At 50.2% G+C, this 23,714-nt stretch overlaps 1 protein-coding gene across 5 annotated transcripts in view; it reads right to left on the bottom strand.

The window, feature by feature from the left end:
* LOC103629638 (BEACH domain-containing protein B) overlaps positions 1-23,714 on the bottom strand; it is a 93,810-nt gene that overhangs the window by 19,117 nt on the left and 50,979 nt on the right. For 4 of the 5 annotated variants that reach the window (XM_020539319.2, XM_020539321.3, XM_035960023.1 and 1 more), the window contains exons 19-21: positions 10,222-10,639; positions 9,796-10,132; positions 9,419-9,607 (exon numbers count right to left, since the gene is read on the bottom strand). In XM_020539319.2, the coding sequence (XP_020394908.1) occupies positions 9,419-9,607; positions 9,796-10,132; positions 10,222-10,639 (944 nt within the window). The remainder of the gene's footprint in view (positions 1-9,418; positions 9,608-9,795; positions 10,133-10,221; positions 10,640-23,714) is intronic. The other variant, XM_020539320.2, reaches the window with a different exon arrangement.

Genomic DNA, 23,714 nt, shown 5'->3' with positions numbered 1-23,714 from the left:
ATCACCTTGCCCCTTCCAAAGAAAGCCTCGTCTCCTCTTATCGATTGCCTTAAAAACCCATTTAGGGAGTTCTAAAGCAAGCATAAGATAGATAGGGACAGAAGACAACACTGTCTTAACCATGACAAGACGACCAGCCCGGCTGAGAAGATTAGCTTTCCATCCTGGAAGTTTATCAGCAACTTTATCAACAAGCGGCAGGAGATCAGAGTTAGCAAGCCTACGGATTGATAGAGGAATCCCCAAGTAAGTGCAGGGAAAGTTTTTTGTAGCACATGGTAACAAGGCAGAAATGGTGGTCAGCTCATTCGCTCCACATTGAATGGGTGTAACAGAACTTTTGGAGATGTTCGTTTTTAACCCAGTAGCATGACCAAAGATGTCTAAAATGCTGATAATTGCTGAGATATCCTGATGAGAGGGCCGCATGAACAAAACAACATCATCAGCATAGAAGGAGATACAATGTTTGACATGTTGATTTGCAATCGGCTGCAGCATATGTTCCCTGAAAGCATAACTGACCATAGCATTCAAAGCCTCCATGACAAGGATAAACAGCATGGGGGACAAAGGATCGCCTTGCCGAAGACCCCTATGATGCAGAATGTATTCCCCAGGCTCGCCATTGACAAGGATCCGTGTAGAGGAAGTGCAAAGCAACAGACTAATAAGGTTGCACCAGCTTCGACCAAAACCCAAGTGTTGTAACATGTCAAGCAGGAATGGCCAGGATATCGAGTCAAAGGCCTTGGAAATATCCAACTTCAGCAGGATGTGAGGCTCTTTTGAGTGGTGTAATGATCTGGTAAGTTGCTGCACCAGTAGGAAATTGTCTTGTATACTCCTTCCTTTGATAAAGGCACTTTGGTTGATAGAGACCATACTTGGCAGGTGGGGTGCCAACCGAGCTGCTAGCACTTTGGTCACCAACTTAGCAAAGCTGTGAACAAGGCTTATTGGCCTGTAATCCTTGACCAGCAGGGCATCCACCTTCTTAGGCAGGAGGGTGATAAAAGCCGTGTTGAGGAGTTTGAGTTTGGAGACATGCCCACATTGCACAGCAAGCAAAGCACCCATCATATCCTTCTTGATGATATCCCAGCAAACCTTATAAAAACGACCTGTGAAACCATCTGGCCCAGGAGCCTTGTCCAAAGGCAGATCTTTTACAACTGACCAAACCTCCTCCATAGAAAAAATAAGCTCAAGATCCCCCAAATCATGTTGTTGAATGCCCAGGCTGTGCAGGTCCAGGGTGTAGTCCCTATGTTCAGCTGTACCTAGCAGGTTATCATAAAAATCCAAGGCTGCTTGCTGTTTTTCTTCCTGTGAGGTGACAATACGTTCCTCAACCTGGAATTTTGCAATAAAGTTCTTTTTCTTGCGGTAGCGGGCTTGCTGATGGAAGAAAGAAGTATTTGCATCACCCTCTTGTAGATACAAAATGCGAGAGCGAAGCCTCGCAATAGTGCGCTCCAATGATGCCAAACCGAGGCAATGCAGTTTCAATTTTTTTCTAAGCCATTCCTCCCCGGGTGAAAGCACTCTATTGTCCCTGGCAATCTCAAGGCGGTGTAGAATTTCCTTAGCAGTAGCAAGTTGCAGCTTTACATTACCAACCTTGTGATGGCTCCATTTTTGCAGCCCCTTGCTAAGTCGCTGCAGTTTTAAGAATATACCCTCAACAGGGCAAGCAGTGGAGACCGGAGCATTCCAGCTATGGCTGACAGCCTCAAGGAAACCCGGCAATTTGGGCCAATAACTTTCAAAGTGAAAACGCCTCTTCTTATGGGTTTGGACATTAAGGCTGAGAATAAGAGGACAATGGTCCGACACCCCCGAGGATGCACTTTGCAAGAGCGAATTAGGAAAGAAATCTTCCCAATCATTGCAACAGAACACCCTATCAAGTCGTACAAGAGTTGGAGAAGACCTTTCATTTGACCATGTAAATTTGCGACCATGCAGTGGAATTTCCTTAAGAAGGCAGTCATCAAGAAACCTTCGAAATCTGCCCATCAAAGCTCTATTCAGGTTAGCATTATTTTTGTCAGCATCTTGATAGATCATGTTAAAATCCCCAGACAACAGCCAAGGACCACTGCAGAGGGTTCTGAAATCAAGAAGCTCCTGGAGGAATTGAATTTTCCTATCATCTTCCTGCGGGCCATAAACACCAGTGAACCACCAATTCATACCATCCATCCCAGCAAACTGAACTGAAACCGAGAAATTATCAATACGAGAGGAGATGACTTGACAAACTGCTCCCTTCCATGCAATTAGAATGCCACCACGAGTACCAACAGCAGGCAGGGTCAAGAACTTATCAAAATCTGAACCACACACAGATAGGAGCAGATGGGAAGAAAACGACGCCACTTTAGTCTCTTGGAGGCAAATAATATCAGCTTTGGAGGATAGAATTGTGTCTCTTACATAATCTCGCCTAGCCTTATTATTAAGGCCACGGGCATTCCATACAAGAATGTTTGATAGATTCATTGAAAAACAAATAAACACGACCAAGGACAGCAGGAATTAACAGCCTGCCAGGAGAACTGGGCTGCTGGAATCATCAAATCGCTCAGCCTGCCAGCCAAAAATAGCAGCAAGTGCAGCAAGATGAGAGTCCGTCAGGCGCCCCTCGAACAGCTTAAAATAGTTGTCTTGAGCTTTTTGATCAATGGCTTCTTCCGTGGCTGCGAGACCCAAACTCCTGATGACTTTCTTTTGGGCTTCAGTGATGATCGGACCTGGAGAACAAGGCTTGACACCAGCCACCCTCCTACTCCGACGAGGCACAGCAACAACAGTCTTACTGCTTCTAATCTTGGCAACCGGCATGGGCAGCAGCTGTACCACTGGCTTGATGATTTTCTCCAGGTCATTGAAAGAAACAGCAGGCGCATCCGGCGCAGAACATTTCTTAGAGTGACGCTTTCGCCTAAAATATACCTGAAGGTTGGAAGGGAGGCCACCTCTGCGATTAATGGCAGCATCCTGCGGCTCAACAGACCTATGCCTCTCAACAGGGTGAGGAATACCCTGGTTAGACACAATGTCTGGAACCACAGCAGCACCAAGTCTATCCTCTTCCCAAGTAAGCAGAGGTAAATTCGCGGAAGGAATAAAGGTGACAGCTATAGAATCCTCAGTACTGGGCGCCAGCTGCTCCACGGTCCCTGGCTCATCAACAGGGTCCCCTGGATACGCTCAGGGCCCGGAGCCATGGCCCCCAACATAGCAGTAGTAGACATGACAGCCTCAACCGGAGGAGACAATAATAAGGCCTCAGACGGAGTCCATGGGACTTCCACATCCAAGGCCTGAAGAACCGCAAGGTGCTGGTCCGCGCTCGCCTGAGGTGGGGAGGAACCAAGCACTGAATATGCCCGAACAGCAGCCAAGTCTTCTTCCCTAGGCTGAACCGCAGACCCTGGGCCTAGACGTTGAAGAGCAGATCGTCTGCCCTTATGCACACCGTCATCTGCAGAGCCCCTCCTACCATCACGGTCCCCAGGTGGCGAACGTGAACAGAAGCGCCTCCTCCGCCATGCAGAATCATCCAAATCAGATGGGACCTGGGTGGGATCTGGTACAGCACGTTGTCCCACCAACACTTTAATCTGAACATGATAGACAAGAGCTAGCCTACCAACACCTGGTCCAATTCCCAGAGGGTCGGTAATCCAGAGGTCTCTAGTCTGAGGGATTAAAGCCAAGTCATAACACCAACCGTAACAACGAAAGACATCCAAATTCTTGAGTTGTAAAGTATCATCATGCACCTCCTGGACCCAAGCAAAAGGATTTAAAAGTTGTTGGACAGTGGTCAGTTCCCAGGCATGTATTGGAATGCCACGTAGCTCGAATTCCACAGGGATAGGCAAACTTGCACTCGAAGACCCAAAGAACTTGGACCACTTTTTACAATGCAGGGAAAAAGCGCCTGCACGAATAGTGTTCCATCTCACTGTCAACTGGTCAGCAAACTGCAGGGAGGGAAGCATGAGCAGGAAATGTCCATGGGCCAGTTTCCTCAGAATTAGCGAATCAGAACTGACTTCAAGCTTTTGAGCAACCGCATCTGCAATATCAACATCTGACACAGGCACATCACTGACCACAAAGATAGATACTGCGAACTTCAAGTCCTCCTCTGCTTTTTCCATCAAACTGTTCCAACCAATCACACAAGGTTGCTGATGATGCGTTGACCCAGTTTCAGTCAGAGGGGCCTCGTCATTTCCGGGTTGATCAGATTGCATCCAACCCGGATCAGAACCACCCCTAGAAGATGACTTGCGCTTCCGTTGGCGCCTGCGTCGCGGGCGAGGCGGGAGGGTGCCCAGCGAAGCCGACCTAGCCGCAGCTCCAACCTCCCTGGGTGGAGAATCAGAAACATGTGCATCCACTCCCCCTGCTATCATCATGTGATGTGCTGGACCCTTCTCAATGCCTGGAGGGGAGATTCTACGCCAGATACATACCTTCTTGCATGAAAGGGGCACAAAAGGCTGGAGTCTCTTCCAGACCGGGACCCGAGGCAACTGATACTGCGGAACACGATCAGCGATCGTTGGCTCAACTGTCGAAAGTCTGTTCCAAACCGTTCCTCTCAACAGTCGTCGATGTACAGGAACCTTCCTGTCAGCTTTCACAGGCCCGGGGCAGTAGTAGGAGCGATGACCAACTGTCTTGCAACGAAAACACCTTGGCTCAAGGTGGCAGAAAGCAGCGAGGTGATTATCCGCGAAGCAATTGAAACAGCGACCTTTCAAGTCATTTGGCACCGGGCGACGTGCCCGCAGTGCACGAAGGCGACGCTTCTTCGCCTTCCTTGATTCAACTCTGGTCCAACCACCAAGTGTTGTCTCCGGCGCACTCTCCAACCCACGAAACCAGCGATGTTGATGCTCGTGATGAGGGTTCAACGTCCCGGTCTCAAGTGGGGAGGGCTCCCTTGGAGACGAAGCAGTCAGTGCTGGAACAAGAGGAACCCGCGGGTGAAGCAGAGTATCACGGAACAGAGGCCGGCCAGCCCAAGAACGTGGTTGTAGACCGTCGTCTGGGGAACCTGCCGCACTCTCATTCCATCTCTGGAACTTGGACCGCCCCTGGGTGGCAGAGGTTGACGATTCCGGGAAAGGGGAGGAAGGGGCAGATGGTGAGGCGACCTGGCGGAGAGAAGCAGTGGCGGCGTCGTATATGGTGTGGATGGTGGCCGGAGCGGGATGGCGGCCAACCGAACGTGCCTGGGCGGCGGAGGTTGACGATTTCGGGCGGAGGGGGGCTGCGGCGCCGCCGTTTATGGAGTGTACGGCGGCCGGAGTTGGGTGGTAGGCAACCGGACTGTTGGGAGGCGCGGTGCTGTGGGCAGTGGAGGGGTCGCGCGCGGGAGACGAAGGGTCGCGCGCAGGACCCGAGGAGGCGCGAGCCATCTTGGCCATTCTTTCCAGGAACTTTAATGAGACCACCCCTGTGTAAGATAAACATATATTTAGTATTGCTGCAAATGAGGCTTATTCTGCCAAGGCTGCATATGAAGGGATGTTCACTGGGTCTGTCCATTTCGGTCACTATGAAAGAGTTTGGAAAACTTGGGCCCCCTCCAAATGCCACTTCTTCCTTTGGCTGAGGGCGCTAAATAGGTGCTGGACAGCTGATAGGTTGGCAAAGAGAGGACTGGACCACCTAGAGAGGTGTCCTTTATGTGATTAGGATTCAGAAACTTCGGATCACAGTCTGGTTTCTTGTGTTTTCGCGAGGGAATTTTGGTTCCTGTTGATGCGCCAATTTAGATTGCATAGTCTTGCTCCTATTCCTGGTACTGAGTCTTTTATGGGATGGTGGGAGAAGATTGACAAAAGTTCTGGATATATGGCTATGAGGGGTCTCAATTCCCTTATTGCCTTGGGCGCCTGGATTCTTTGGAATCACCGGAATAGAATTGTCTTTGATGGATTCTCTCCTAGTGTTTCCGCAGCTCTCTGTCAGGCAAGGGAGTAACAACAGTTGTGGGAAATGGCGGGAGCTAAGGGTCTCCTTTCTTGCAGCCACCACTCGTGTTTCTTAGCTGCTCGTTGTAGAGGTGTAATTGTTTCTTCTAGAATCATGGATAGTTTCCTTTTTCTTTGTTTTAAACCTCCTTAGGAGGGCATTCGTGCACTGGGGTCTATTTTGGACCCTTTTTTTCTTCTTAATATAATGATGCGCAGTTCTCCTGCGCGTTCGAGGAAAAAAGATCTCCTATGAAAAGCTTCTCATTGGTGGGTACTCCTCTGACCATTGTCATCTAAGTCTTCCCAGAACTTCCTCTTCTCACTCTCACTGAGACCAACCTGAGGGGCATACGCACTTATAATGTTCAAGACTACATCCTCCAAAACTAGTTTGACTAGGATAATCCTATCTCCCTGCCTTTTGGCATCCACCACTCAATCCTTGAGGGTCTTATCAATCAGGATACCTACTCCATTTTTGTTTGCCACTGTTCCTGAGTACCAAAGTTGGAACCAGTGTTCTCCACCTCCTTCGCTTTTTGCCCCTTCCATTTTGTCTTCTGTACACATAGGATATTAACACGCCTCCTACTCACTGCATTGACTAACTCTCTTAGCTTACCTGAAAGGGACCCTATGTTCCAACTACCTACATGGATCGTAGTCGGCTCAACTAGCTTCCTTACCCCTCGCACCCGTTGAGACAGATGCGAAGACCCTTGCACATTGTCACTACACCCGGGCACCGATGTAGCGCGTCACTAAGGAAGCAACGACCCGATCCTTGCTCACTTGACACTGCATCCAGATCACGACGCAGAGCGCCACCAAGGGGGTGGCGGCCCGACTGTAGGTAGTTAAATCGATTAACAAAATTCGATGGGTGTTTCTTTGGAAAGGGAGGATGTTAATGGTGGAAATTGTCTTGTTTTTTTTCTCGAACATGCAAGAGAGCTGCACACCATTATATTAAGAAGAAGAGCGGTCCGAAATAGACCAACAGTCATCAACACAATACAAGCCTCCTTACGGGGGACGAAAACAAAGAAACATAAAAACTGCCATAAGAAAGAACTATCCTACAACTACTACTACTCAGGCCAAATGCCTGCCAACCCAGCAGCTCCTGCTAGAGACCAATTAACGGTGTCATCCCGGATGAACCGCAACAGCTGCTGGGCACACGAAGGCTGCCCCTCAAAGACACAAGTGTTCCGATGTTTCCACAGCCACCAAGCGACTAAGATGACAGCAGAATTGAAGCCTTTGCGCTGACTTTTATCCACCTGCTGCTCTGCATTCCTCCACCAGTCCTGGAAAACATGATCATGAGATATAGGAGTCAAGACTTGCTAGCCCATTGGGGAAAAGACATGCCACCAGATTTGTCTAGCAAATACACAAGACACTAAAAGGTGTTGCATCATCTCCTCTTCCTGGTCACAAAGAGGACACCTCTCAGGATGGTCAAGCCCTCATCGTGCCAGACGATCAGCCGTCCAGCACCTATTATGAGTGGCAAGCCAGATAAAGAATTTACACCTTGGTGGTGCCCAACATTTCCATATTCTCTGGCAGGGTTCAAACCCAACAGAACCTTCAAAAAACCTTTTGTAGGCTAATTTGGAGGAGTAAATTCCTGAGGGTGCCGGTATCCAGAGATGGTGTTCTGGCACCCCAGGCATGATTGAATGCCAAGCAAAACATCCCAGAGCAAGAGAAACTCAATCAAGGCTTGCATAGAAATGTGTGCGTGTTCGATGGAGTTCAACCTCAGCCTCAAGTGATCTTTGCTCAAGTGGCTGTTGAATCCCACATGTGGGACTTGGCTGGGGCTTCTAACCTTAAGAAGGTCTTTCAAAGGAAGGCTCCTTAGGCTGGGTGTGGTCGTTGAGGTCGTGTTCAGTTGTTGTGTAAAGTGCTCTAGTGTTCCTGGGGGATGTTAACCGCCTCCTTGTATTTGTAACTTTTTTCTTCCTTAATGAAATGACATACAGTTTTCCTGCGTAGTTCAAAAAAAAGGCTTGCACATGTAGACCCCCTCTAATATCCTTGATCCACTAGCTATTTAGCAAGGCATCCTTGACTGTCCTTTCTTTGAAACCCTCTTTGGGATGAGCAGGGAGAGATCCGGAGCCAATTGGTCCACGGAGCCCCCGTGCAGCCATTTGTCCGTCCAGAAAAGAGTACTTTCCCCATTCCCAACCGAAGTCACCACCGAGATTGCAAACATAGCAGCAACATTTGGATGCACCTGAATATCTAACCCAGACCAAGGCCGATCATGTTGAGTTTTTTTCAACCAAAGCCACCTCATGTCCAACACCCAACCTAGAGACTCCAGATTGTGAATGGCCAAACCACCTAGCTCTAGGGGTCTGCAAACTTGGTTCCAATTCATTAGACAGTGACCCCCTTTAATATCTTTCCTTCTCTTCCATAGGAAGCCTCTCCTTATCTTGTCAATTGCCTTAATCACCCATTTGGAGCATTGTAAGGCAATGAAATGGTAAACAGGCACTGCTGTGAGAACTGCCTTGACAAGGGTTGCACGTCCCGCAGGATGCATTAAGGCCGCTTTCCATCCCGGTAAACGATCAGCAACCTTATCCACTAACGGATGGAAATTGTCTTGTGTCTTGGGAGATTATTACAAGGCCTCTAAGTTATGAAGGGCTTGGGGTTCCTAACTTGCAATTTAAAAGTTGGGCATTACAGGCGAAATGGTTGTGGTTAGAAAAAACAGAACCGTCCAGACCTTGGCATAGGCTGTTTCTCCCGGTGCAGCGTCAAGTCAGGCAGTTCTTTGTGTTGTCTATGTACATTGTGATAGAAATGGTGATAATACTCTCTTCTGGTTGGATAGATAGTTAAATGGAAAAGTTTGTTTTTAAATGAGTTGAGTTGCTGGGATAGGGTTGGTGCTAAGCATATAGCGAGTCTTGGCCTTGCTGCTGCTATTAATAGGGTATTGGCTAGTCCTGATGTTTAAGGTTTTTAATCTGTGGTCCACTTTCGACCTTTTTCCTCTCTTAATATAATGATGCACAGCTCTCCTGTGCATTCAAGAAAAAAAAAATAGACTTCAGGGCTTGGTCTCGGAAGAGGCAGCTGGCATGAATTAAGTCCTCAGCGTGTAAGTTGGTCAGGTGTCCAGCACCTAGCATGGGAGAGGAGCCTATTCAACCAACGAAATGATCTAAGTTCATTACAACTTCAGCATTTTCCCTTTTCCTTAGAGGTTAGGATAAACACTAGTACACTCATTATAGCAAAGAGAATAACAACTTGAAATTAATGTGTTGTATTGCAGATTGTCAAGCAGCTCACAATTTACATTATCAAGAAACTTAGTTTCAAACAGCATAGTAGAAATTAGCTTTAGGTTGAGAAAATTAAGAATATATTACCTCTTGAGAAGATTAATGAAAATGCAACAACCACCAAGGTAATTTACGTTCCCAACAAATGATGAAAAAACTTCTCCCTGTGAAAGAGCACGGATGATCATGTCCAGTACATCGCTGATACATGCTATGTCTTGACTCCTCTCAATAAAAGCTACAAGCGCTCTTATGTCATCAGGAGAAACTTTTATCCTGTGAACCAATATGTCATATTAAGAATAGAAAATGCCTACAGAATGATAAGAAAACATATGAAAATGTAAAATGTGATGTGTGAAAAAATTGATATTAAAAGATATCCAAACTCTATAGATGGGATCAAAACAAAAGGTTACTACTTATGGAATGGAAAAGGCTTTGTAGGATGTGGAAGTGCTTACTTTAAGCTCATTTCTGCTAAACTCAGGAGGAGAAGACGAAGCTTGCGAATTTCAACTACCTCAGGTCTCTCTCCAATAACTTGTTTGGTAACTGAATGAAACAAAGGCTTGGAAGCAACAACATGCCTAGAATCTGCCTTTTCCCAGTAATATCGGCACACAATATCAATAACCCAAGGAAGTCCACATAGAAGTGGTAAAAGCCTTCCATCTGTTTCAAAATAGTTTATCACAAACATATAGAGATCTCTTTGTACTTCATAGCTTGCATATACCCATATTTGTGGATTCAAATAAATTTGTGAGATAGCATCTTTGAGGAGGACTTTTGACATGCCTGGATATGCAGAAAAGTATAAGTAATGTCCATCTTATTGCATGCATGCGAACTAAAAGAGAGAGGGGAGGGAGGGAGAGAGAGATTACTGCAGTTCCTCAGAATGTCAAACATATACTTCAGTGCAGAAAGAGTTTTGGTGGTTAAGAGCTGTGGGGTAGCTGATTGAAGCAAGAAGCCTAGAATAGATAACCCAGAAAGAAGATACATCTGTTGCTGATTTGACACATTTCCATCCAGAACAGTAGCAACTAGCTCAATGACCTCAGCCACCAATTTATCATTGACAACAGATGTATGGCAACATTTCTCAATATCACTTGCAGCATCAAAAAATTGAGTGAAGAGTGGGAAAAATACGGAGACACCACCAACACAGTAAATAATATCCTGAGGCAAGTGTCGTGAGCATAACTTTGTCCCCCCCATAATTGTTGCTTGAAATGTATTTTTGTCGGCATTATCGAGTGCTGATGACACACTGAACAAACTACGACCTTCACTAGCCTAGGGACAAGGGGAAAATACAAAATATATTTTATTAGTAAATCTGAAGATATTGTCTTTTTTTTCTCGAACGCTCAGGAGGACTGCACGTCATTATATTAAGAGAGGAAAAGGTCCAAGAGGACCAAAATACAATGCCCATAGGGCAAACCGAACACTTGACCACAATCTAGACCCTACTCATAATAGCAGGAAGACCAAAACTCTGCTAGCTGCTTAGCCCCAGCCCTATCCCAGCAACTTAACTCATTCAAAAACAAACTTTTAACAGAGCTCAGGGAAGGGTTTACACCATCGAAAACAGCTTTGTTTTTTTTTTGAGAACGCGCAGGAGAACTGCGCATCTTATATATTAAAGAGGAAAGGAAACATTACAAAAGAGGAGATGTTGCAGAGCAAATCCAAAGACCCACATTATCCCGAAGGGAATTACATAGTAGCACTGAAACTAGACCCGACCTCGCCCAGGGCAGCAACTAAGCCCATACTACCGATCTCCTTAGCTCCTGCTAAAACCCAGCAAACACACTCATCTGAGAAACACCTAAAAATCCTGGGCAAGGAAGGAGACTCCCCATGAAACACTGCTCTGTTTCTCTGGAGCCATAGGCACCAAGCCCCCAGGATGATCAGAGAGTTAAGTCCTTTTTTCCTGGTCTTGATAACCCTAAGGCTCACCTTTCCCCACCAGTCTGCAAAGTTCTCCTCATCAGCAGTCGGAGTGAGATGCCCCAAGCCAATAGCAGCAAGAATTGTATGCCAAAATTGCCGGGCAAAAATGCACGCAATAAGGAGGTGCTGAATTGTCTCTTGGGCTTGATCACACATTGGGCAAACATCTGGGTGTGGCATTCCCCTCAACTGTAATCTGTCAGTTGTCCAACATTTGTTCCTTATTGCCAACCAAAGGAAAAACTTGCATTTAGGAGGAGCCCAGGTCTTCCACAATCTCTTCCAAGGCTCAAAGACAGTAGAACCTAATAAAAGGACTTTGTAGCAGGATTTAGAGGAGAACAACCCTGATGCCTCATGTCTCCAAACATGGCGGTCTTCCTCCTGAGAAAGCTGCACATCTCCTAAAGTATCCCATAAGAAAAGAAATTGCTGAATTCCAATCAAGGATGGGAGGGGGGGTTGATATGTGCAATCCATTGCCTGTTTTCAAGAGCCTGATCCACTGTCATAGAGCTAAGAGCTCGCTTAGCCACCTTGGACACCACTTCTGAAGCAAGATCTCTGATGGAGCATCCATTAAGCCACTTATCTGTCCAGAACAAGGTATTAGAGCCATTTCCCACATGAGAAATCAGAGATGCTGCAAAAAGGTCTTTAACATGCTGCTGAATGGGGATGGACAAGCCATGCCAAGGCCTGTCCCGATCTGTTTTTTGAAGCCAAAGCCATTTGGCTTGAAGGGCCCAACACATGTGTTGTAAATTAGGGATCCCAAGCCCACCATACTTCAAAGGTCTTGTGACTGAATCCCAGGCCACAAGGCAGCTGCCTCCATTCACCTCTTTTCTCCCTCTCCACACAAATCCTTTTCTGATTTTATCAATTTTGTGAATCACCCACTTAGGGGCATTCATTGCAAGGAATAGAAAAAATGGGATGGCTAAGAGAACAAAGCGCACAAGGGCTGTCCTACCAGCAAGGTTGAGGAGCCTAGCTTTCCAATTTGGTAGCCTATCCGCAATCTTGTCAACCCAAGTCATCAAAATATTCCTGCTAAGCTTCTTATCTGAGATAGGCAGCCCCAAGTGCAAGGGAAGGAAGAAGGGGTGCACTGCAGAATGTTACACCCTTCCTGCAGCAAATCATCCTCACATCTTATTGGGATGGCACAACTCTTGTGCAAATTAGTTACTAGGCCAGAAGCTTCTCCAAAACAGTCAAGAATGAGTTTGACACAGTTTAGCTCTTCCACCCTGGGCTTGACAAACAAGACTACATCATCTGCATATAGAGATAATCTGGACTTCACAATGGCACCTTCCAGACTAGACAACAATTGTTTTTCTTCTGGCACTCTGAAAAGGCTGCTGAGCACATCCATCACCAGGACAAAGAGCATTGGGGAGAGGGGATCCCCTTGCCTCAAACCTCTGCGATGTCTAATCAGCTCCCCAGGAAATCCATTTAATAATATTTGAGTCGAGGAAGTAGCCAGCAAATTAGAAATAAGATTCCTCCACCTATTACCAAAACCAAGGTAGGATAAAACCTCAAGAAGGAATGCCCAGGAAACAGAATCAAATGCCTTTGTTAAGTCCAGTTTCAGAAAAGGCTGGCCACTTTTCTCCTGTGCAAGGACTTAATTGAGTGCTGGACCAACATATAATTGTCATGAATAGATCTGCCCCTAATAAAAGCACTCTGATTAGCCTCAACCAACTTGTTGAGGAGAGGAGCAAGCCTATTGGCAAGGACCTTTGTGGACAGCTTAGCAAAGCTGTGAATGAGGCTGATGGGCCTGTAATCACCAGCAGATATGGGGTCTGCCTTCTTGGGGATCAAAGTAATATATGTTGTGTTTAGAGGCCCAAACTTTTGTGAATTACCAAGGTGGAGGGCACACCCCAACAGATTAGAGTAAAAATCATGCAGCACCTCCTGTTTTTGCTCATGAGATGTGACCACTCTCTTCCCATCCAGTAAGCTACATATATGATTTCTTTTCCTGCGGCAGCAGGCCTGCATATGGAAGAAGGAAGTGTTGGCATCTCCATCTTTCAGATACTGAACTCGAGATCTGAGTCTTGCAACAGTTCTCTCCAGGGAAGCAAGGACCAGGCACTGTTGCTTGAGTTTTCTTAACAGCCATAACTCATCTGGGGATAACACCCTGCTGTCTTGAGCCATTTCCAGCCTGTGTAAAATCTCTCTTGCTAAACCCAGTTGAATTTTAATGTTGCCCACTGTTTTGTGCCCCCAAGACTGCAGGGCTCTGGTTAGCCTCTTGAGCTTCAGAGAGATCCTCTCCAGATGACCACAAATTTGAAGTGGCTGGTTCCAGGAATCTGCCACCAACTCACGAAAGCCTGGCATTTTGGTCCAGAAACTCTCGAAATGAAATCTCCTTTTCCCCGTACCTTCTTCTTCACACAGCTTTAAAATCAAAGGGCAATGATCAGAATCTTCTGAGGCCTTGCTGAATAAAGTAGAAGCTGGGAACAACCCTTCCCAGCTCAAAGTGCAGAAGACATGATCTAATTTAACAAGAGTGGGGGCATGTCTCTGGTTAGACCAGGTGTATCTTCTTCCTATCAAAGGAATTTCTTTCAGCTCCAATTCATCTATCCATCTTCTGAATCTTCCCAACAGGGCCCTGTTGATATAGGAGTTGTTCTTGTCCTCAGACCTGGAAATCTGATTAAAATCACCTGCCAAGATCCAAGGTCCATCACAGCCTGCCCTGACCTCACTTAACTCTTGTAGAAAAGCCTGTTTAAGATTATCTTGATGTGGCCCGTAAACCCCTGTGAACCACCATAGTGGGCCTGAAGCCTCCTGCAGTTGAATAGAGACCGAGAACTCCCTGATCACATGAATGCTGTGGGTGAAAACTCCATCTCTCCAAGCCACTAAAATGCCCCCTCTTGTCCCCTGTGCTGGACTGAAAACAAAATTATTGTAACCAGCACCAAGAATGGAAAGGATATCAAAATCGGAGATGTTGCTCATTTTGGTTTCTTGCAAACAGATAACTGAAGGTTTGATGTCCAGGACTAAGGTCTTGACATTATCTTTCCTAGCCCTACTATTCAATCCTCTTACATTCCAAATTAGAAAGCTGCACTAGTCCATTGAGAACAAGGAAACACGACCAGACCAAACGATCCAAGCTTACGCGAGCTCAGATGCATCCCATCCAAACAGAGCTGCCAAGGCAGCGATGTGCTCTCTGGAGAGGGGTGAATTGTATAGAGCAGCATATCTGCTAGCATCTTCCAGAGAGATATTGCCATGATCATCACAGAGTCCCAATTTCTTGCAAACAGAGGCTGCTGCTTCAGAGCCTAACTCAGGCGGAAACTTGGCCACCCTTCTGGATCTCCTAGGCTTGAAATTTCTTGTAAGGGTCTTCTTTCTGCGTTTAGGGACTGGCGGTGGGCTCAACAAACCATTAATGGCCTTGGAAATGTGCTGACTAAATTCTTGCAAGGGGGGCGATGCTGCCGAGGACACTGCCTGGGAGTGAACCGGTGTGGCATCTCTTCTTCTAGAGTACACCATCAAACAAGGTGGTTTTACTTGCAGACTATACTAGATAATTTGCCAGGGGTCCCTGACCTGCGCAACATTGGCGATTGGGACCCTCGGGTCTTGCATGCTTGACACAGAGGCCCGATCTAAATGAACAATACAGAGACTATCTGAGTTCTGTCCAATCCTGTGGTAACCGCCCAACTCCTCCATAACCGTCGTTTGAAATGCGGCGTCGTGGGGAGGATCAATCAATGAGGCAGGCCCAGGAGGGATGGGCACCGGCTCTGGCTCTGGAGAAACCGAAGGGATAAACGTCGGAATTGGAGAGCCCGAAGCGTCCACCCCTGTTCCCACGATATCCTCTGCTTCCGAGGCGCCCGGGAACTCAACCGTCGCAGATGCCCTTCCAGACGCAGAGCCGCGCGCCAGAGGAAGAGATTTCGAAGCGGCAGACTCTTCCCCCAAGGGGACCGGGAGCGCGACCGTCCCATCAGGCGCAGAGTCGGCGCGGACACAAGGCCCGAGGCGCGCGGAGCCGGCACGGGCACTAGGCTCGAGGCGCGCGTGCACAGGCCCGCGAACAGTCGCCGTAGGACTTGAATGTGGATTCTTCCGCCGCTTGTCATGGTCTTGCTCGCGATCGTCGCCGGAGTAGGGAGGCGGCGGCGGTGGCAAGGGGCTGCTGTCCAGGATCCCGTCTGAACGGAACACTCGCACGGAGATTGGGAATACCAGTGTGCGAGGACTGGGGCCAAAGTCAAAGGCACGCGACTGCGGCTCCTCCGCAAGAAGATCCAACTCCGCCGGCACAAGCTCTGGCTCATCGCACCATGCACTCAACTTGAAGACTGAAAGATCGACCCCTTCCGCGAACGCTGGGTGCACATCACGGATGAGGCAGTGCTCATCAAGAAGTTGCGAGGCTGTTTCCAACCCCCAGAGGTGAGCAGGGATTCCTCGCAGCTCAATGTCAACTGGTACTGGCAACGCTCTCCCGCCGACGGCCATGGCTTGTCTGGACCAGCTTTTGATGTGAAGGCGAACAGTGGGAGAGACAAAAGGCATACCGCCGTTGAGGACCCGGCAGGCAATCTCCTCATTGGGAAGGAACACGACGTAGGAATTCGGCGCAGCACGACGGAGGTCGAGCGTCTGCGCATCGAGGTTAAACCTCACAGCGAGCGCCTCAGACACATCCGCGGCGCAGCCAGAATTCGTCTGATCAATGACAGTGATGATCAGAGCCCGCCGAAGATTATCTTCTTCCTGGAGAATCCTCCTAGAGTATTTGATGATCCGCTTGGGCCTACCCGTTGCATGATCAAGGCCTTGTTCGGCACAATGCTGGGCAGGCACCTCGACTGCTGCTTCCTGATCTTCGCTATCCCTCTGGTTTCCGGATCTTCTCCTCTGACCACGGCGGGTGCGCTTCTTCAATCTTCCATCGCCATCATCTCCACCAACCTCAACTCCGCCAGCAGAATTATCCCCAGAGCCGGCCATCCCAGAAGACTGGGAGACAGGCCTCCACACCAGGCCTCGTCGTGGCTGGGGTACGCCTGATCGTCGGCGCGGGCACACGTAAGCACGGTGCCCAGGCAGCCGGCAACAGAAGCACCTCACCAGCCGACGACAAACAGCAGCTCGGTGGGAGGAGGAAAGACAGTTAAAACACTTCCCCCTAAGGTCGGATGGAACGGCCCTGGGGAGAAGAGGAGGGGACTTGAGAGGGCGTAGACGACGTCGACGAGCTTGTCTTCCTTCAACCTTCACCCAGCCAGCGCCATTGTCGACCTCCCGGCCTAGACAGGGAGCAGCCCTGGGCAGAAGAAGAGCCTCCTTGTATGATGGCCTACGTCGATGGAGTCCCGGAGAAACAACGGGAGAGAACGCTGGGCTTCTGTCGTCGCGCCACCTAAGGGCCTTGGAACGGCCAGCGGCCAACGGGGTAGAGGCAGTCTCCGGCGCCAAGGGAGAGGAGGGAATGGCCGCCGGGCCTGGAGTAGGCACCGACGTGGGGCTGTGGGGTGGTGAGGGTGGGGCGCCAGGGAGGGAGGGGAGGGTAGGGGCTGGGAAGCACATAGCGGGAGCACTAACAACTTTGTTTCTAGTCAGCCATAAGCACCATGACCCCAGAATAATGAGGCCGTTGAAGCCTTTCTTTCTGTTTTTGTGCACCTTCTTAAGCACCTTCCTCCACCATTCAGCAAAGGAGATTTCATCAACAGCAGGAATGAGAGCCCCTAGACTCAAGGGAAAAAGGATAGCATGCCAAAATTGCCTGGCAAAACTGCAAGTACACAAAAGATGTTGCGCTGTTTCCTGCTCTTGGTCACATAGAACACAAACAACCGGGTGTTGCATCCCTCTCCTTCTTAGTCTATCAGCAGTCCAACACTTATTCCTTATCGCCAACCAGAGGAAGAACTTGCATTTTGGGGGAGCCCAAGATTTCCACAAACGTTTCCATGGCTCAAATGAAATGGATCCCATGAAAAAAGCCTTATAGCAAGACTTCGAGGAGAACATCCCAGAAGAAGAGTGCATTCAAACATGTTTGTCAGCATATTGAGAAAGCAAAACTTCTCCCAAAGTATCCCATAACAACCGATATTGCTGCAACCCTCTCAAGGAAAGAGGGCCACGAATGTCACTGACTCAATGCCAATTATCCAGAGCCTGTGCTACCGTTCTGGAAGAATACGCCTTGCGGCCAACCATACCCACCACCTCAGGGGCAATGTCCTAGATAGTATTCCCATGAATCCATCTATCCGACCAGAAGAGAGTAGTAGCCCCATTCCCTAAAATGGTAAAAACCGACAAGTCAAAAAACTGTCTAACCTGTCGTTGCACTGGGAGGGACAGCCCATGCCAAGGTCTGCTCAGATCCGTCTTTTCCAACCATAACCATTTTGCCTGCAATGCCCAACTTTTGAATTTAAGGTTAGGGATTCCAAGCCCGCCAAACTTCAGAGGCCTCGTGACAACTTCCCATGGAACAAGACAGCTACCACCATTAACCTCCTTTCTTCCTCTCCAAAGAAATCCTCTCCGAATTTTATCAATTGATTTAATAACCCACTGAGGGACATTGATTGCAATAAGAAGATAGGTCGGAATGGCTGATAGAAAAAACTTCACCAGCGCAGTCCGCCCACCCAGGTTGAGCAGCAAGCCGAGCCTTCCAGTTAGGCAGACGGTCTGCAATCTTCTCAATCCATAACTTAAGATATTGTCTCTTGATGCAAGAACAACACCTGAGGGCTCAAAAAAATTCAAGATCCAGCTTCAAAGAGGGCAGATATGGACACATATAGCAACTCACTTGGGTTCAAGGGCGAAGCCGAAGCTAGAGCAAATTAGGGGGGTACGCTTGCCTTGTAGGTGTGAACTGATATGAATAGGGCTTGTATTCAATGTAAGACCCTAAGGTCAGTATATATACACAGATACATGAGGGTCAATATGCACTAGACCCCTTACACAACGGGGATATACAGGAAAGTGTAAATATACATCAACACCCCTCTCAAACTCAAGGTGGATGAACCACACTGAGTTTGGAGAGAAAGAACCGATGCTGAGCTCTGGTCTGTGCCTTGGTGAAGAAATCAGCCAATTGAAGCTCTAAAGATACATACCGAAGATTAATGACATCATCCTAAACATGTGCTCATGTATAAGAAGCATCAACACCAATATGTTTAGTAAGTTTTTTAGGGGAAAAGGTTGTAGGGGAAACCCCTACAGCACGATTTTATTGAAACTTTTTTGAAAAAGAAAAATTACAGGCGGAGTCAAAGAAAACGAGAAAAAAGGCTATCGAGAATTTAGCCAAAACAACAGTCTAGCTTTAAGAGATGTTAAATCTCAGCGTTTGCAACTTCAACATATCGTTGAAGCAGGCAAGTAGCATCACCAAGAAGTAAAAGAATGAGCCTCATTCCTAAAGATGAAATCATTCCTCTGCTTCGAAATGCACCATACCACCAGGGCCAAAATTTCCATGAAAAACTTTGGCAAAAGGCATCCTTGGCATCTTGAATCATCGAGAAGAAGTCAAGATCATGATTCCAATGGAAACCCACATAACTCCAGCAGTCTGTACTAAAAGGACAGCAAAACAGCAGATGATAAGTCGTCTCCTCATAGTGCGGGTCACACAGGGTGCAGCCAAGATTGCTGTCAGGTGCCAGAAAACCCTTTCTTCTGAGGATGTTCTTTGAGTTAATTCTATCTCTGAAGACCAGCCATACAAAAATCTTGAATTTCTTACCAACCTTAGACTGCAAATCCAGTTAAAGGCAGCAGGGGGCTGAATTGACTGAAAAGTAAGGTTGTAGAACTTGGATGAGCGCCCCACGGATAGGTCCATTTGTCTTTACAGCTCTAGAATTCTGAAGGTTACTGACAAGCTCATGAAAAGCATGATATTCCTGAGCAGCCTGAGGAGATAAAGGAGTATGGAAGTTGTGTTCCAGATCCATGTTGGCTAAAAATTCTTGAATCGAACAATATTTTTTCCCTGGCGAAAGAAAAGAGACAAGGAAAAGTGAATCGGGGGGAGATATTGTTCCAAACATCTTGCCACAGAAGGATTGTCTTGCCATCCCCAGCCCAAGGCATAACTTGGCCTCTGAAATAGTCAACCAGCCTGATAACATCCTTCCACCAGAAAGAACCTGTTTCAGGGGAGCCATAGCATGCAACTCATCCTCCATGTTAGAATTTGTGAATGTATTTGAGCAAGAGGGCTGTGTTCTAAATCTTCAAATTGAGGACACCCAAGCCCCCTCTATTCCTAGGGCAGCACACTTTGTCCCAGGCAACCAGAGGATTTCGGCGTGCAGTTTCACTGTTACTGCGCCAGAGACAGTCCCTTCTGATAAAGTTCATGCTTTACCGGATCACAAGCAATACTAATAACACTGGTACTGTCAGACAAAAGAGGAGTGGGCATAGACACAAAAACATCAAAATCAGCAAACAACCACCGTAGCCAGGTCGTCTCTGCCGTCGCAAGAGCCATAGCATGCAACTCATCCTCCATGTTAGACTATCCCTTTGTAATGGGCCAGGCCCAAGTACTCTAATCTATCAATACAACTCCAACCCTGGTTAGGGTTAGGTTTTGTCACAATCCAACATGGTACCAGAGCCATCCTAAACCCTAAACTCTCTCCCTCCCCCCAGCCGGCCGCCACCCACCCCTGGCCGCCGCCTCTGCTCCCTCCCTCCCCCGCCGGCCGCCGCTGTTCCCTCCCTCCCCAAGCCGGTCGCCGGTGCTCCCTCCCTCCCTCCCCTTCCCTCCGGCCGATGACCGCCCAGCCAGCCCCTGGACGCGCCGCCGCCGCTGCCCTTTCCTCCGGCCGCCGCCGGCCCGCCAGCCCCTGGCCGCCGCCGCATCCTCTTTGCTCACCAGTCCGGCCGCCAGCCAGCCCAGCTCGTCGCCGGTCGTCCTCTGCGCGCGGCGGTGTCCTGCCGTCGGCTCCCCGGCGCCGCCGGCACCCCTGCGATGGACCCCACCACCGCTACTGCAGCTGCCCTGCAGGCCGCCGCGGTTGCTGCCACCGGACCGGCCAGTGTTCTCGACACGGCCACGCAGACCAGTGCCACCGCTGCGGCTCGCACCACCGCCGGCCCTCTCCCCTACGGGCTCGGCCTGCCGGGATACCCGATGTGCACCGGCGCGCTCACCACCACCGTGGAGTCCAGCCTGCTCTCACCGGCCCGCTTCTCCCGGCAACCGCCCCTGGCTTCCCCACAAATCGCCAGCCCGTCGCCAATGTCACCTGGGCCCCCACGGCGCCTTCCACCGACTCCGCGTTGGTCTCCGTCCTCGCGACCATCCAGGCCGTTGTGGCCGCTTCTCTGGAGCACCAGCATGCTGTGTCCCTCGCCTGGGAGCAGGAGCGCGCTATGGGTCATGCCCTGACCACTTAGTTGGCCAACGTCCAGCGTCTCCTTCTCGGTCGTGACCCATCGCCACCCCCGGTCGCGCCGTCTCCGGCGCTACCTGAGTCTCCTCATGCCTCCGGTCTTGACGGCGACACCATCGCCGCCCTTCACGCCCAGGCCGCTGGGGTTCACAACATACGGTCCTTCGTGTCCGTTCTGTTGGACCCGGCGTCCTCCCACTACTCTCGCTGGCGCGGGCAGGTGCTCCTCACGCTACGACAGTTCGCCCTCGCCGACCATGTCCTCGACGACCTCGTCACCCCGCCGTCACCATCGTGGGCTCAGATGGACACCGTGGTCCTCTCGTGGCTTCACGGGACCATTACCGTCGAGCTCCAGGACATCATCCGTGACCAGGCGGACACTGCTCGTCAGGCGTGGCTCGCTCTCGAGGACCAGTTCCTCGGGAACCGGAATGCGCGGGCACTCCACCTCGACGCCCAGTTCCACCTGTTTTCTCAGGGAGACCTCTCCGTGGACGAGTACTGCCGCCAGATGAAGGGCATGGCGGACTCTCCACGACCTCGGCGAGCCTGTCGCCGACCGGACCCTGGTGTTGAACCTTCTGCGTGGTCTCAGCCCTCGCTATGGCCACCTGAAGGCTCTCATCAAGAGGATCGTCCCCTTTCCCACTTTCCAGGCCGCGAGGAACGAGCTCCTCCTCGAGGAGCTCACCATGGCGTCTGAAGCTCCAGCCCCGGCGCTCTACTGCGCCCCCCGGGGGGCCAGGCCACTCGCCTCCCGTCGACCGGGGCCTCTACCCGCACCACACCTGTCATCCCCGCGGCCCCTCGTCAGACGCCCGCCGCCGACGAAGGTCGTCGCTCCCGCAAGGGCAGCCGTGGGGGTGGCGGCTCCTCACGTGGTGGTCCCTCCGGCCGGGGTGGCGGCCAGGCGTGGTCATCTTTCTACAATCCCTGGACCGGGACCATCACCATGTGGTCGGGCCAGACCCCGAATGCCTCTCGCCCCTCGGCGCCGGCCCTCCTTACCGCGCCTCCCTATGGCGTGTCTCCGACGCCTTCATATGGCGTGCCCGCTTGTAACACCCTGAATTTGGGGGTATAAAATTTATTTTCAAATAACCAGCAAATTCAGGTGTTACCTCCTTGTTCCTCTTCCTTTTCGCTTCTTTATTCATTTCCTTCTAGACGATAGAGAATTTTACGTCAAAATATAGTTGTTAATAAAACCCTATGGGAAATAATGATTGGTGCGGGCTATTGGAATATGTTTGTTTTGGTTTGATGTTTTGCTTGGGAGTGTATCCATTTGTTAGGTGGTTCTTTCTTATATAAATTGGATGAGTGTTATATAGAAAAAGGACAAGAGAGAAAGAAGCCCAAGACCCTAGCTGGCCCAACACTCCTTCTTCCCCCTCCCTTTCCCTTGGCCGGCCCAGCGCCATGCCCCCCTTCCTGGGCCGCTCAGCCGCCAGGCCCACACACCTGCTCGCCCAGCCTGCCGCGCACCCAGGCCAGCAGCGCGCGCAGCCCCTCCCGCGGCCCAGCTTCCCGGCCCACCTCCTTCCCTCCCGCTCGGACCACCAGCCGCACGCGGCCCATCCGAGGCCCAGCGCGCCCCAACCCTAGCGCCGCCCAACCCCAGCCGCCGTCTGCATGCACGCGCGGGAGCGCAGGCGCTCAACCGCTCCCACGATTCGGCCGCCCAGCCGCCGGGCCCACCGGTCAGCCGGTCCCCTGCTCATCTTCTTCAACCGCGCCCATGTCTTCTTCAACCAACCGCGAACTAGCCCGCGAGGCTCTGGCTACCCGCCCGCGACGGGGCTCGCCGCGCCCACGCTGTGGCGGCGCTTGGCCGTGCAGCCTCGCCTGTGGCTGAGCTCGCCCGCGCCGGGGTGCACGGCTGCCGGGGTCGGCCCGCGCCCGCTCGCGTGTGGCCTCGCCTGTGGCCGAGCTCGCCCGCGCCGGGGTGCACGGCTGCCGGGGTCGGCCCGTGCCCGCGCCCGCTCGCCGCGCGAGGCTGCGCTATGGCGTAGCGTGCCCGTGTCGGGGAGCGCACGTGGTCGTTTCGCTGCCCGCGCCCCTGTGCACGCGGTGGCGTGGCCTGCCAGCGCCAGACGTGGCCAAATCCAGCCCCTGTCCGCGCACAGGCAAGCTTTCCCTGCGCGGCGGACCGTCAAGCGCTTTGTGCGCGATTTCGTTCTCCCTGCGAAGGTTCGTTCCTGCGTGTTCATTGAAGAAGAGCACAGGAAATCTCACCATCCAGGTCTTCTGTGGTTGTGCCCTCTACGACTCCCGGTATAGCCTCGTTTTCGTCCAATAGAATTGTGCCATGTCATTTAATCCATGAATCGTTGGTTATTCAATGAATTTTGCGCCATAGACCTGTCTCGATGTGCTTCACTCGCGTCAGCTTACATTAACGTTGATTACACGTTAGTAACATTATTCTTTGTCGCAACGCATGTTCTAATTAATTATTTGCTTATCTATTGGGAATTAAAATAGGTTTTTGATTAAGACTAGGTTATAGTATTAGGTGCGCATTTATAAATTTACATTAACATGATTAATCACATGCTTAAATGTTTCGAATTAATATTTACTTAGTATAATCATGACATCTGTTAGTGATCCTCGGGTGTCGACGCGCGCTGTCGCGTGCGCCATTCCGCGCACCGTGTTTAGCGTGTTGCGTGTCTTGTGCGCAGCGCGTCGTCAGGGCCCCGACGACGTCCGTCTACCCCCCCTGGACGACGTTCGTCTACCCCTGGACGACCTCCATCTACACCTGTCTACCCCCCCTGCGCGTGCACGCGTTCGCGCCGTTCGCGCGTGTCACGTGTTCGGTTCGCACGCGTTGTCACACGTTGTTTGCATACGTCGCGTGTGCCACTTACACATGTCGCTCGCCTTGCTACGCATCGTTCGCACGTATCTTG

The sequence above is a fragment of the Zea mays genome, chromosome 6 (assembly GCF_902167145.1).
Source record: "Zea mays cultivar B73 chromosome 6, Zm-B73-REFERENCE-NAM-5.0, whole genome shotgun sequence".
In the NCBI taxonomy this organism is placed as follows: Eukaryota; Viridiplantae; Streptophyta; class Magnoliopsida; order Poales; family Poaceae; genus Zea; species Zea mays.
Note: the sequence above shows the minus strand (reverse complement) of the source record. Positions and strands in the feature narration are given on the sequence as shown.